Source organism: Eurypyga helias, unplaced genomic scaffold (assembly GCF_000690775.1).
Source record: "Eurypyga helias isolate BGI_N326 unplaced genomic scaffold, ASM69077v1 scaffold12994, whole genome shotgun sequence".
Classification (NCBI taxonomy): Eukaryota; Metazoa; Chordata; class Aves; order Eurypygiformes; family Eurypygidae; genus Eurypyga; species Eurypyga helias.
Window position 1 is genome coordinate 881 of NW_010246874.1, and position 15,256 is coordinate 16,136.

Here is a 15,256-nt window from a genome sequence, read left to right on the forward strand (position 1 = left end):
GAAAGGTGAGTAGCAGAACCTTAGTCACAGGTGACAGGAACACAACAGCATTCAGGCAGGCAGGTGAAGCATTCCTTACTGCTGTTCCTTACATACTCTGATCTTAATAGGCATGAAGGCGGTCCTTGGCACTGAGGAAGACAGAACAGCCAGTTTCCGTCTCTGAGACTGGCAGGCTGCAGAAGGGAAGGATTGTATCTTTCAGCCATAGTCGCCATCTCACTTCTCTCTGGTCTTCAGAGTAGCTTGAAATGCGAAGAGCCATCGTGTCAAGCTGTGGCTGATGTGTTCTGGTGTGTTCTCTCCACACAGATTGAGAAGTTGCAGAATGAAATCGAAAAAGAGAAGCAGAGTAACCAAGATCTGGAGACCTTGAGCGAGGAGCTGATAAAAGACAAAGAACATCTACAAGTTGTTGTGGAGACGCTGAAAGCTGACAAAGACAGACAGGTGCAAACTTTTCAAGTGTAATATAAAAGTATATGCTCAGTAATGGTAATTTACTGATGCTGTTTAGGCATCTGGCTCTCTCAGAGATTTAGGGCAATTTGAGAACTATTAGGTGCAGGTTGAACTTGTTTAAGTGTAGGTAAAAGTTTTCTTGGAAGAAAAAAGCCCAGTATGTTTTGGTAGCTACTGCTCCTGTACCCACAGGGGGACCTTCAAGCTATTGTAAAGACAGACCTTGCTTCTCCGGGGGAAAACAGCCCTGGATCTTACTAAATGGGATGCCAGCTGTTTTTAGGATGTGCAAATGAAACCCCATATTATTGCTGAAGATTGGTCTTCTGCCAGCTTTATGTCTTGATGGGTTGGGTTGGATTTTAAGACAACCAACCTTTTTTTTCTCTGTTTTAAAAAGGTGCTGAGAAAGCATTTGTCTTTTGGACTGATATTGAAAACGTCCTTCAGCTTGTACTACTGTGCTGCAGTTCGTGTGCAGTGCGTTGAAACTATCCTATTACAGTGTCATGCAGGGTACCATCTGTATTAATCTGACTAGTGAAGAAAATACACACACAGACCACTGGAGGCTGGTCTATATAATTTCACTGTGTATTAAAATTTACTCCAAGATTTGTGGGGTGAAGATTAATAACAAAATGTCTTACTTGTGTAGTGCTTTATATTTTGGATGATTCTTATCCAGACTTCTGCCTGGGAAACGGCACTTTACCACCAAAGTCCTACATTTCAGTTAGAACACATACGGATTCTCTGTGGTAAGAATTAAGGAATACTTCATAAGCTGGGCAGAATGTAAAACCAGAAGTATCCTCAGTCATCAGAAAAGGGGAGATTCTGATTTTTTGAGGTATAGGTCCTTTTTGATTTTTCTGGATGTTGTCTAGATAAGAATCAAATGAAAATTGCTGTTTACATCACAGTTATTCAGCTGAAATTTGGCCAGCGTGGTAAGTGTACTGTTTTTACAGATGTCACTAATGACATCTCTAGCTGATAGAAATTTTCAAACCTTTTGTGGTTTCTGACACTTTATCAGGGAGAACATGTTTCTTCAGATCCCAAAGATGTGAATGTAAGACTAGACAAAAAGATACGCTTTATTAGGGTTTAGGAATGGTTCTTAAGAAAGCATCCTCTCCAGGCTGTTCTCTGAAGGTCATTTGTCCACTTTCTCCCTCTGCCTCAACCTTCTTAGCTGGTAGGAGGAATATAACGCCATTTTTCATTTGTTAGAATCCCGTGTTACCAGAGGTAATTATGTTTTTTTCATATATTTATGGTTTTGGTTTTACTCAGAGAAAACTGTTGAGGTATTTGTCTTGGATTAAATGGACATGGTTTTGTCCTGTCTGCTTCAGGACCAATTTGTACAGCACATTGTAAGATGGATGACGTAACATTTGCACAATTTTTTTATTGTTTACCTAGATAAAGGACCTTAAACAAGAAAATGATCACCTTAATCAAGTGGTCTTATCCCTGAGACAAAGATCTCAAGTGAGCAGCGAGGCAAGAATAAAAGATATTGAAAAAGAGAACAAGATCCTTCATGAAACAGTTACAGAGACTAGTAGCAAACTGAGCAAGCTGGAATTTGAGAAGAAACAATTGCAGAAGGATTTTGACCAGGTTAAAGAAAAAGTGGAAAGTGGAGAGGGAGAATGAACAGCTCACAAAGAAAGCAGCAGCAATGAAAATAGTGACAGAGAAATCGTCTGGAGAGGGAGAATGAACAGCTCACAAAGAAAGCAGCAGCAATGAAAATAGTGACAGAGAAAGTTGAAGTTCTTGAGCAGGAGAATGGGGATCTGGAAGTGGAAAACAGGGAGCTGAGAAAATCCCTGGACACATTGCAGAGTATTTCCATCCGGCTAGGGGATCTGGAAAGGGACAACAAGCAGTTGGATGAAGAAAACCTGGAGCTTAGGAGAGTGGTGGAGACAATGCGATTTACCAGAACAAAAATGGCACAAATAGAAGCAGAAAATAAAGATTTGGAGAGGGAGAAAGAGGACTTGAGGAAGAGTGTGGAAATGTTAAAAGCAATGAGCAAGAAATCGGAGAGGCTGGAGTTAAGCTATCAGAGCGTCAACTCTGAAAACCAGAGGCTTCAGCAGATCTTGGAGAACAGCAGCAAAAAGATCCAGGAGCTAGAAAAAGAAATACAGGGAATGGGAAGTGAAAACCGGGTCCTCCAGAGAAACCTTGAGGAGCTAAAGATTTCTGCCAAAAAGCTAGAAAGGTTAGAAAAGGAGAACAAAGCCCTAGAACAAGAAATATCTCAGCTTGAGAAAGACAAAAAAATGCTAGAGAAAGAAACCAAACGGCTTTGGCAGCAAGTGGAGCTGAAAGATGCTATTTTGGATGATAGCACAGCGAAGTTGGCAGCTGCTGAGAAAGAAAACAAGACCCTTGAAAGGGAAATTGCTCGATTCAGAGATTCATCTAATAAGCTGAAAGAATTTGAAAAGGACAATAAAGATCTCATAAAGCAAGTTACAATTGATAAAAGAACACTAGCTACATTGAGAGAGGTAAGCAAAATAATACTACTGATTTCAAAATGGTGCTTTTGGGGTTTTTTCAGCTCTGTGAAGTACCAATGAGAGACAGCTGTCCCGTGACTGTTTAATACATGAGCTAGGAGATCTTCACAGTCTTAACAGCCATCACGGTGTAGTGTTGCCTTGGAAAGTGGAACTTGTCAAAAGCTGCAATGTACCACTTGTGTCCACAAACAAAATTCCTCCAAATTACATCTTTTTTCATGCAGAGTAGGGTTTTAACGCCGCTCCCACCTGGCAGCTGTAAACCAAAGACTGATACTTTCCCTAACCCTGTAACCACAAAATCGCTTGCTGAGAGCTTCAGTAGGGGAGATTGACTCTTAAACCTAGAAATTAGAGAACTTGTTGAGGACACAGTAACATCCCCATTCTAAAACACACTTAGCTACGACAAGAACCATCCCAGATGACCAACCTAACCCTTTAAAAAGCAGCTGCACCAAGTTTCTGCTGTACAGTTACCTCCAGCATTGTTTCCCAAAAGCTTCCATGCCGAGTGAGAGCGTGCTGAGCAGCTCTGTTGTTCAGCAGCAGCGATCTCTTCCAACACCCCTTTCCACTGCACAGTGCAGTAACTGCACTTCTCCTTGTAGTCATCTTTTAAAAATGCACGCTTAGCATTAGGACACTGGCAGACGAAAGATCGGTGTGGCAGAACCTGATGCTCTTGCAAGTGGTGCGTGAGCAGATTCAGGTTATGGCAACTTGCTCTCGTTGCCTGCCCCAGCTGCTGTTGTCCTGCTGGTAACACAAATTTCCTGTGAAAGAGCATTCCGAGGAAAACTGTCATTGCTGCGGTAGCTCACAGAAATAAGAGTTTAGCAAGACTAATGCAGTAAGCAATTAATTGTTTGAGGATTTAGTTTTATTTTTGGGGCGTGTGTGTGTAAAGCATTAGTGTAATTTTGAGGAGGAAAAGGAATTTATCAGAAACATTTTGGACAGTCCTAAGTTCTGTTTTTATCCAAATTTCCTTAAAAATAAATAAAATAAGAGCATTTCTGAGAACGATCCTTTTAAATCTTTCCCTTCTGAGACTTAGGCAAATTTCTGGAGATGCAGACCCATATAGAAGTGTATATTGTTTTCCTTGGTTTCTTTCTATAGATTCTACAGGAATTCATGGATATTGAATGGACCTATTCACAGAACATGGACTGACACTGACCTTAACCTGACCTTTTTTCCCCTCTCTATGTGAATATGTGGCTAAATTTGTGATATCAGAGGACTGTTGAATACCTACAGTTTGTTTAACACAGTTTTGTTTTGTTTTAATTTTTACTTTTATCCTTTCTTCTGTTTGATATGCGTAATAAGTTTTTTCTTACTTGAATGCCTCAGTAACTTTGTTCTTTCCTCATGCCTTGTTTAAGAAAACTTTTGGGCAGACACATAAGCAATATAGTTCTTTATGGTACATTTGCATTTCAGAGAATTTTGAATGGTAGGAATCTTTGAACTTGGCTATGGACCAAAAATGATTTGTCCTTTTTAAATATGCAGGCTGGTATTATGTCTTCTCAGGCCATTTCCATGCAGAACACTTCACTGGCATAACAGCAGAGCATTGTCCCATATACCTTCTGGTACAACTCCATCAAATGTCCTCCTCGTATGACTTCCTTGTCTGGTTCTGCTTCAGTATCTTAGAACTTAAAGGAACCTAAATGGAAGCAGAATGGGCTAGTAGATACCATAATAAGTGACCAAGCTATGTAGTCTTCAAAGCTGTCCTGTCTCTTACATGACAATCCAATTATGCTTGCTTAATTCTGGCAGTAATTTTCCTTATGTCAGAAACTCAGAGTCAGTAGTGAAAAATGCACTAAAACATCTCAGGAAACCTTCATGCTGAAGTCTTGTCCTTCCTCTCTGTGCCTGCCAGTGTTGGCTGGGCTCCTCAGCGGGGCTTTTTGGAGAGAGGTGGGAACTCCTGTGCCGGTGTCCCCTGACCCGCAAACATCCCTTGTGTGGCACAAGGGCGGGATGTTTCCTGGCCTGCACACGTTCCCTCTTTTGACCGGCAGACAGCGTGCAAGTGTTGGCGAAGTAATTCAGCACAGTGAGTGAGACAAAGGCCAAGAGAAGCATTCTTCAGATTTATTCCAAGAAATCTATAAATAAAAGCAATCAGTTTAATTCTGCACTCAGCTGTCACTGCTGAAGAATTTTAGCTGACCTTCTTGGAACTCGGATGTTATCCAGTGACTTTTTCAGCACTATTTAAAAAAACCTGTAGTGCTGGATAACTATCACTACCCTTTGCACTGCAACTACTCATGTTTGTGCTGTTACAGGATTTGGTCCTGGAGAAGCTGAAGAGTCAACAGCTGTCTAGTGAGCTGGACAAACTGAGCCAGGAACTGGAGAAGATAGGATTGAATAAAGAGCTGCTGCTACAGGATGATAACGGCAATGACGACACGTAAGGAAACTGAGCTCTCGTAATAATTTTTTTTGACTCTGCAGGCATTTCCTCAGCCTGTCTCAAGCACTTTGCTTTTCTTTTGGTACTTGTTTGTCTCACTCTAATTATCCTTACCAATTCTGGACATAAAGCATATTTTTCTGTGGTAAGCTTAGCAGTATACTGCCAGTTTTGCAAAACTTTTTCTTGGACGGATGGAAGGAAGAAATGTGATTCTGTCTCTCCATGCTGGGCAGTAGCCAATGTTAGTACAGTCCCCCTCTACTCCCAGCAGAGTAGTTGGGTAGCTATTTCAGTGTGTGTTCCTCCTCGTGTTTTTGTTACAAGTAAGAATAGTGTCTATTAGACAGTGTCTGTCATTGCTCCATGCAATTGGTGACCCAACCACCTGTTAATATAAACACAGATGTTGCCCAAGAAATTCCTGATGGCAAGGAATTCTTTTGCAAATCCTGTAGTTATGAGCAAAGAAACCCCCACAGCCCACGTCTATATAGGCCTCTTGGTAAGACCTAATTAGAGAAACTTACCCATCTTGTAGGAATCTTTGGAATCTACTGCAAATTTTTCTCCTTGTCAAGAATGTACAAACAAGCCATGAGAAGAAATTTTTGTAGTGTAATTAAGGGAAAATTAGAAAAAAAACTTACTTTCTTTTAAGTTATGTAGCTCTTACATATTCCTGTAGAACTGTGCTGGCCTTACCCCTATTAAAATAGATTAGAGTTTCCAAAAGCAGCTTCCCCAGCTATAATATATCAGTAGCAATCTGCAACAGTAGGGGAAATAATTTTCCTGAAGAAGGAAACACATGTAATGTAACATGTACCATTTGGACTGGGTGAAGTCTCCTGTATAAATGGTGGTTCGTGTCCTAGTGGCAGATGTTGGAAAGCTGTTCTCTTGTCTTTCAGAAAATACAAGATACTGGAGAGCAAAACTGAATCGGCACTAAAAACAACACTAGCTATGAAAGAGGAGAAGATTGCAATGCTGGAAGCTCAAGTGAAAGACTCTCTGAACTTGAACCAGCAGTTACAGAATGATCTAAATATGGTAAGAGGTTAACTGAGTTTTAATGGTTGATGATGTGGTTCTGCATGTTCACACGTGGTGGGTTTTTTTTTTTTTTACTTAGCAAGAGCAAGTTTTCTCTACTCCTGTACACAAACTTCCCAAAACCCTTTTTTGCCTTGACTGCTTTCTCTTGTCCCTTTCTATATAATGGCACCAATTTCAGCGAAACTGTCAGGCTGGGAGCATGGCAGGACATATTTTTACATAACCACTATTTGCAATCTCTGTTTTCCCATGTGTTTTTTCATTGCCATGGTTTTCTGCCTTGTTTAATGAAAGCATAGTCCGAGGGAAACTGTGGCTGAAACATCTCACCTAAGAACAGTCTGTTCGTTACGTGACAGTGAGCTTGAGTCAAAGGGCACCAGACTGGAAGCTGAGACATGGATTCCTCCACCTGTGTCTCAGCTTCGCTGTCTGAAGTGAGGGTAATGGTTCTTGAATCCCTTGAAGTCTCTACAGTGCAAGACAGGAACTACACATCCCATCATTGTGAATATAATGTCCCACTGTTGAATCAGTGTTGAAGGTTGCTGCTTGTCGTCTTTGCAGGTGAAGAAGGACTTCGATGCACTTAAGCAGACTCACCAAGATGGGCAGTATGCTCAGAAGTCACTGAGGTATTCTGTAGAGAAACTCATTCCCAACCACCAGATGAATGAGAAATTGGAAATGGGACACCGAGAAGCTACCATGGAGCTGCTGAAATTGAAGGACAGGGCAATTGAACTGGAAAGGAATGTAAGCTGCCTACTGTTTCCTGTTATCCCTCAGACTTCGTTGTGATCATGAGTGGGTTGCTGGGAACTGGATTTTTGAGCTTTTTAGGAATCTAGTGCGTTTTCTGGATCACTTAGGTCTGCCAAATTCCTCAGATGTCTCTTAGGACTTCATGGGACACTATATGTCCTGTATCACACCATTGCAGGGATTAATCCTGTGCATAACATCTGTCCCACCTTCATTTAATGTTGGGAAGAGTTTGCTTTTGCACATTTGTTGTTGCAGGATGACCATCACTAATTGGTTTTCATCTTTGGTAGGACTCCAAATGCCCGGGACAGTTTCATTTCTTCCTGTCACCCCATCAATGCCATCTCTCTTTCAGAATGCAGCCCTGCATACTGAGAAGCAGCTGCTTAAAGAACAGCTGAAGCATTTGGAAACACAGAATGTCTCCTTCAACAATCAGATCCTGACACTACAGAAGCAAAACGTCTTTCTTCAGGAACACAATACTACCCTGCAGACGCAGACGGCCAAACTACAGGTCAGGACAGCCTTACACCTCTGTGTAAGAAGACTGTCTTTAATTGTAGTGGTGTGGAGAAGACGACAGCTAATAAGAAAATGTTTGTATTAGTAGGCCAGGGTAGTGATGTAAAGATGAGGCATGTAAGGTGGAGCTTAGTTTGAGGTCTTAACTTCTGCAGGCTGGGAAGGAAAGTGGCTCTGTAGCTAATGTCTGGTAGCTGTTTTCATTAAGAAGGTAGTTACTTAGAGAGACATTTATAAAATCAATACAGCAAAATCCAGATGTGTTATTCCAGAAGCTGCACTTCTGAAATAAAAGATCTTTGCTCTTTTTTCTGTTAATGCCAAGCCTGTGAAAGAGCTTGGAAGAAATGGGAAGAGGACACAATTCAGCTCCCAAGAGGCATTGTAACAGTGGGTTCAGACAAAATGTCAAAGTTGTCAGTGGAAAACAGATACTCTTAAAGTTTACTTTAATTTTGAAAAAATAAACTTCACTTCAGAAAGAGAACAGTTTTAAAAGACAGCATTGGATTAGCTCTGTTTTTTTTGATGGGAATTCCCCTTTTCAAGTTTTTCCTCTCATATGTTCACAGATCTTATTTTTTTTCTGTGCTTGTTTCTCAGCTGCAATTGCAATATAGAAGCAACATATAAAATCAGTGCACTACCTGTGTGCTGAAATCAGGCTCATTAGGCATGCTGTGCCCATGCACAGTGGTGCAGTTAATTTTGATGAGTTTGGGTGAACTTAAATTTTCACTGCTCATACATAAACATGGGGTAACTTTGGCTTTGTACATGATTGTTAGGGATGTAGTTGAGTTCCGAGTATTCCAGCTTATCTTGGTCTTCAGGCTCAAGAGCTTCTGCTAGTAAAACAGTTTCAGTTTGGAGGTTATCCTGATGCTTTTCAGACCATTGATAGCATGGCTTTATATGATGCATTCTGCCAGCAATTCCAAAATGATGCCAAATTGTCCATAAATGTCTTAATCAAGAATGCATCTATTTCTTTGTAGACTTAACTCTGTACAGGTATAAGATGCTGCTACATGTTTGTTGTATATACCAGTAGGTGTAAATAACTAGTGCTTGCTTTTTATTTGAGAAACTTTAGGTAGAAAATTCAACCCTCAGCTCCCAGAGTGCTTCACTGATGGCCCAGAATGCTTTACTCCAAACTCAGCAGACAGCCAAGGAGAACGAGAATGAAAATCTACTGAAACAGAAGGAGCAGCTGAAAGCTGAGTATGAGTCATTGCTTCAGGACCACGAACACCTGGCTTCACTGCATGAACGGCAGTCTACAGAATATGAAATGCTAATAAACCAGCACAGCTGCCTGAAAACATTGCACAAAAACCTGGATCTGGAGCACAAAGGTCTGGGTGAGAGGTATGCTCACTGCTCGGGGGTGTAGTGTAGCCGGAACGTGCCTGTGTTACAATCTTAACCTTAAATGTCGGTCTCCAATTACAAATGGAAACTACTGAATAAGTTATTCTCCTGAAAAAGTATCTTCTCATTCTTGTTATCATTAGGAGATTAGATGAAAATATTTGCAAAGCTCTAGATTTTAGACCTATGAAGGTGGCAAACCACAGATGACTGCTGATACTAAGCAGACGTCAGTTGGGTCTTGGGGATGCTTTGTCAGAAGTAGCTTAAATACCTTTACTGCATTTAAGGATCTGCGCTATAAAAGCATGTAGCCTTAAATGCTTCTCCCAGTTCTACTGTGTGGAGTATCTTTTCTAGTCATGCAGTAAGGTCTGCAAGTCACCTAGGTAATTACCTATGTGTGAGTAGTATGTATCGTGAGAAACTTAAGTCACTGCAGATCATGCGTGGCATCAACTTCATGTCAAAGGGAGGCTTTCTGAAGGAAGCTGTATTGGGCTAGCTATGAGATAGTGTTCTATTCTTTATTTTCTTCTAATTCTTACAACCTAAGGCTTTTGCTTCAGGCTCTTGAATCAGTTGAACTGTGAAATCAGAATTCTCTCCTCATTGTTTAGTCTCTAGTCACAGGCATTTTCTGACAATTGTATGTAGATCAAACAATATATATATATATAATGTACTATTACATAAATAACATTCTGCCTCCCCTTCAAAACTTTTCTCATACAATCAAGTGATTTTCCTCAAAATACCTGTGTTTAGGTTCAGTTTCTGTGCAAGACTATGAGTTGGGTTTAAAGCAACTCAATGGTGATCTTTGAATGTGGCCTACAAGCTAGTGCTAAATTTTTCTTTCCCAAAGACTAAGGAGTTGGCAGTACAATGTGTGATAGATTTTGATAAAATACAGAAATAAACCTGTTGTGATTAGTGTTCACCAGGACCATGTGACAGGACAGCTGCTAGGCTGCCAGCTGAATGAGCTGTGAGCAATTACACAGCCACTGTGTCTGCTTACCAGGTCTCTCTCAGACTGATTAATGGTTCTCATCGATTCAGGCTTTGCTTGAGATTATCACACTGTGGTGTGTTGGGGCAGTTTGCTGGGTTCTTTCTTTTCTTGATGAGTACCAATTATTAAACAGTCTAACGAGGAAAAAGTGGTTTTCTAAAAACAGGATATTTCTAGTGGTATGTGCTCAGATCACCACTGTAAACGTTAATGATTTGGATTGTCCGTTACTGAGATGTGGCTGCCAGCGAGAGATGTTACAGGGGAGCAGATGGTAGCCTTTTTCTATACTCAAACCAGGTGATTTTGTCAGTTTTGAGTGCAGTGTCCTCTTAAGCCGATCAGTGTCAAAAGATACTTCTCAAGGTGGTGAGGCACTGGAACAGGTTGCCCAGAGAAGCTGCGGATGCCCCATCCCTGGAAGTGTTCAAGGCCAGGCTGGATGAGGCTTTGAGCAACCTGGTCTAGTGCAAGGTGTCCCTGCCCATGGGCAGGGAACTGGGGGTTGGAACTAGATGATCTTTAAGGTCCCTTCCAACCTAAACCATTCTATGATTCTATGATTTGTCCAAGGGCAACCTGTGTCTCCATTTGGCTGTCAGAAAAGAGACAAGTCACTTTGTGTGTATGTCTTGTTTTCTCTGTCATCTGCTATGTGCAGTTCAGCTGGCTGAGGGAGCAGAGAGGAGAGAGTGGGAGAAAGTTAGAGAAGCAGCTGTAGGAAAACTGTTTTCCTCTGCCAGTCTGAGGCATTTTCCTACTAGGATGAAATAGCTCACTTTGAACTGCAGCTAGAATGCACCACCTTGTAAGTTTTCCCGGAGCAGCTCAGTGCAGCCAAGAATTCTGCTTGTGCAGTGTCTGAGAGACAGGTTTTGCTTGTCCCAACTCCAAGGTAGTTTGCTTTTCTCAGTTGGTGACAGCCCTGTAATCGGAGTTCTGTTGCTTAAGGCAGGGTTGCACTCCTGTGCAAACCTGTGACTGCAGCTCACCTAGGAAAATCCACAGCACTTTAGCTCGGGCACTCCTAACACCGTGTACACCCAAGGTCCCCAAGGTTTGTAGTTCACTCTGAGTTCTAAACAGAGAGTATTTTCTGCACCTCAGCAAACTTCAGTAAACCTCCCTCGGCTCTATCTGCACCATATTAGCATCGCAGTGTAATAATGGGTTGTGTGTAACTGCAGTGAAATGGCCTGTCACAGCCCAGCAAACCACAGACACATGGGTTTGAGTTAGCGAGAGGAGGAGTGTTAGTATGTTAGGATCGTTAGCCATTAATAGCAGTGTCTTGACTCTGTGGTGTTTGGCTGCCCGTCTCCATGGACACAGAAAGGCTGGACTCTTTTGCTGCATTTTTAAAATTGCTTTACATATTGCACATTACTAAGGGGAGATAATAACTTACTAGCTACATTTGATAGCAGATCCTTGAGCATTTCTTTGTTGCTTACTCTGGAGAAGACGAATCCTGCAGAGACAGTGGAAAAAATTCATCTTACTGGTAAAACAGAATCCCTGCTGTGGAGGGTTACATATTACAGGGACTTGTATTATTGTGTTACCAAGACTGGCTGGTAATTATTTTTCTGGATTTCTTTTGCCACATGCTTTTTATCATACCTGAGCATTTTTAAAGTTCTCTCAGTCCCAAATACACATCCACAGTATTTCATGTAACAAAGCAGCAGAAGGAATGAAAGCCAAAAGGAGTAAAGAGGAATATGGCGGTTCAGTCCCAGGAACGGATTGTGTCAGAGCCAAAATAGATTTTATTTGCATGTAGAAGAAAATCTTTTTAAAACCCTTCTGTCCAAGTTCCTGATACTAAAAGAAGTGGAGTGATCAGAGTGTTGGACAGCCTACAGGATGGGTAATCTTGCCCCCATGGTAGAGCTTGTCAGGTTGTACACATCCGGCTCAATTGGTATGCTCCATGCTAGATCTGGACTACAAGAAGATTTTTGCCTGGGGATTTAATTTGTGCTTTACAGAGGCAGAATCATTTACATTTTTGCAGACAGTCTCTTCTTTCATACCTTTCACCTAATATCTGAAGGAGCAGCTGTGGTCTACCTCAGGAGTTTTCATGCTCAAAGGCAGCATGTGAAGCTGGGCCAAGCTGGTAAGACTGGACCAGTGTACTGCTTCCCTCTTTAAAAAATAGAGGGCTTGGCTAAACACGAAGGAGGTTAGCCCTATCCTACAGAAATGGCAGAAGAATTCACAGCACAGTTGCTGCAGAGGCAGCCATGGTAATCTCTGCCAAGGGCCTGACTGTGGGGTTTGTCTTCTCAGACTCTGGGTTGGCATGCAGTCTGTCTTAAATCCTTTTTGGAGCTGGATGTGAAACCTTCCTCTGCTTTCAGGTTCTTCCATTTGTTGTACAGACATTGAGTTTGAAATGTTCTGGAGCTGAATGGAGGAAGAAAACAAATAAATAAGGTTAATTAAACTCCTCTGCTGCTCCTGGGAATGAATAGCGAAAAGCAGCTTTTGTCTGCGAGACAGGTACTTTTCTGTGTGGCCCTTCAATGGGCTGGAATTTGGGACAGGCTGTAATTTGACCCTGGGATGAAGGGGATGGTAGCCTGAAAGAAAGAACAAGTTGGCAGGAGTCAGTGTACTTGGTGCTGTCTGCTGCTTTTGTTTGGAAGTTTTTGTGACTGCAGAGTAACTGTGCTCTGCATTCATCTCTGCTGGGATGAGTCTTGCAGATAGATGATGCTTTTCCTCTCTAGTTTTTCCAAGCAGTGTTGCATCTTCCACCTAGTTGCCGTTTTAAAATTGGTTAGAAGGATGTATTTCCATATCTGCCCAGGGATATTTCGGGGCAATATCCTTTTATCACTGTCACAGAACACTGTGCTGATGACTTTTTACATTCACTGTGCCTGTCTCCCCAGTGGCTTCTTCCTGCTGGTATGTGTGTATGGGTACGGGTGCTGACAGAGGCCACCAGAAGGAAAGACATCTTCTGAGAACAGTTTGCTGTTTTGTGAAGTGGTGTCAAGCCACCTCATTCCTTGCAGTGTTTTCCGAATGCAGGTGGTGTAGCAGCTCAGGAGGCTGAGCCTGCCTGATCGATGCCTGTGCCAAGTATCAGGGGTGGTGTTCCACACCTGTTATTTTAGCATTCCAGGGATGGAAATTAAAGAGGGCATCTGCCCTCTGTCTCTGACTGTCTCCCCACCCTGAATGATGTATTCACAAATTGTGTAAACCAAGTAACACCTGGATGTGAACACCAGTGCTGCTCTGGGGTTTCCCAGTTGCGAACAAGTAGAGCTGCTCAAGCAGGTGGGTCAGCCCCTGCTTAAAGGTGTTTTGGTGTCAGCTCACGGATCCGAGCCTCAGCGTCTGTCTGGAAGATGCACGAGACTGTTGCCTTGCATATATCCTCGTATGCATTAGGTGGTTACCTAATAAAACTCTTACTCCTCATTCCAGTGCTACTTGTTGCTTTTTGCCTAATGCTTTCTGCTGTTTGGCAAGGTTTTTTGGAACATGCCACTGACACCTATTTGTGAATGGGATTCCAGTTTAATGGTGCAGTTTCCACTCGCCCTGTAAACTTGTATGCTTTTTACCAAATGATCAGAATCTGGAATTGAAATAAAGTTCTGGCAAGTACATTCCAGTTTGCTTTAAAAATGCATTTTATTTTTTCTTTTTCTCAAAGCCTCCCCGTTGACTTACAGACTAAGCTGAATTTCCATGCATAGTGTGGAATTCTTCAGCCGTGGTGGATGTTTAACCACACAAATGTGTATGAAAATAAGCAGGCAAAAAAAAAAAAGTCCTTTCTGGTCTTTGTGCTATTACCTATTAAAATCTTAAACTACAGGAAGAAAAATGTTTAAATGAACGCTGAGAGTATGCCCCTCCTCTTCTTGCAGATACAACAGTTTAATGAAACACAAGGCAGAATTGGAAGAGTTGGAAATAGTTTTAAAAACTGAGAGAGAGGTTTTGCAACAAGAGAGGAGATCAAATGCAATAACTACTGGGGAAAATCAGAAGCTGAGGGAGGAACTGGACAGGTATGGTTGTCTTGCTAAATTCTTGTATACGTAATTATAAAGTCAATTATGCAAAACACAGCATTGTTTTGCTGTGTTGTTTTAACTGTAGCTCCAGAATACCTTCACTAATGTGTCCGTTAAATTTTCTTTTCAATTTCTGTCTTGTTAATTTGATCATTGTGTTTAACTCACTTAGGATGCTGTCAACAAATACTGTTATTCAGTGCTTCAGAGATGGTCTGATCCTGGGACTTTTGCTCATTCAAATTAAGCTTCCATGTGTGGTTCAGTTCACCAGTGTTTCTGTAATGAGTTATTTCCAAGCGCTTGGCTTGAAGTAGAACTACAAATACTCAAAACATCCATTAATATCTAAAGTGGTGTGAAATGGTTCCTACCCAGTTTCTTTCCCTTAAGGAGGAATTGGGTATGTTTTTTACACAACATAATGTAGTTCTGGGAGTTACTATTGCCGTTTATTTTCTGCTGCCCAAAGCAAGCTGCCATTTGTTAATACTCAAAAGAGACTTGATTCTTGTTATTAAAAGTGGGCTCAGTGATTTGGAGGATCACTGGGTAACTGTTAACTCGTGTCAAAACCCATTTGTGAGCTAGCATCTGAACTTCGCATAACGCAGCAGTAAAATGTACCCTCCTCCCCCAGCCTGCATGCCTACTGGGGCTCTCCTTATAACCACTTCAGTGCCACTGTTCATACTACAGAAGAGCTTGGAGAAATAGTTTGGTACAAATAAGGGGCCAAGGTCATATCGAGTTAAAGCAATATCAGAATGGATCATATTTAAAAAAATCACAAGTTCAGTCATGAAAGTTTTCATATGCTGAGCCAAGTTGTGATGTGCTTCAGAAGACTGCAGAGCTCCGCAAAGGAGGTTTCTTCAAGCCTGCTATTTTCAACTCAGGTTCTCTAGGGACAAAGGAAGAATGGTGCAAAATGTTGATTGTAGCTGGCAGAGAGCAAGGCTTAGCTGATCTGGCGGCAGATTCAGAACTT

General features: G+C 41.7%; 1 protein-coding gene across 1 annotated transcript in view; it reads left to right on the forward strand.

Moving 5' to 3' along the window:
- Positions 1 to 240: 240 nt before the first annotated feature.
- Positions 241 to 15,256, forward strand: part of CCDC88C (coiled-coil domain containing 88C) — a gene marked incomplete at its 5' end in the record, with an annotated part of 28,521 nt that continues 13,505 nt past the window's right edge. Inside the window, 9 exon segments of the mRNA XM_010150562.1 lie at positions 241 to 450; positions 1,897 to 2,136; positions 2,169 to 3,002; positions 5,336 to 5,463; positions 6,381 to 6,522; positions 7,096 to 7,284; positions 7,652 to 7,813; positions 8,918 to 9,195; positions 14,116 to 14,259. Of these exon segments, the coding sequence (XP_010148864.1) occupies positions 241 to 450; positions 1,897 to 2,136; positions 2,169 to 3,002; positions 5,336 to 5,463; positions 6,381 to 6,522; positions 7,096 to 7,284; positions 7,652 to 7,813; positions 8,918 to 9,195; positions 14,116 to 14,259 (2,327 nt within the window).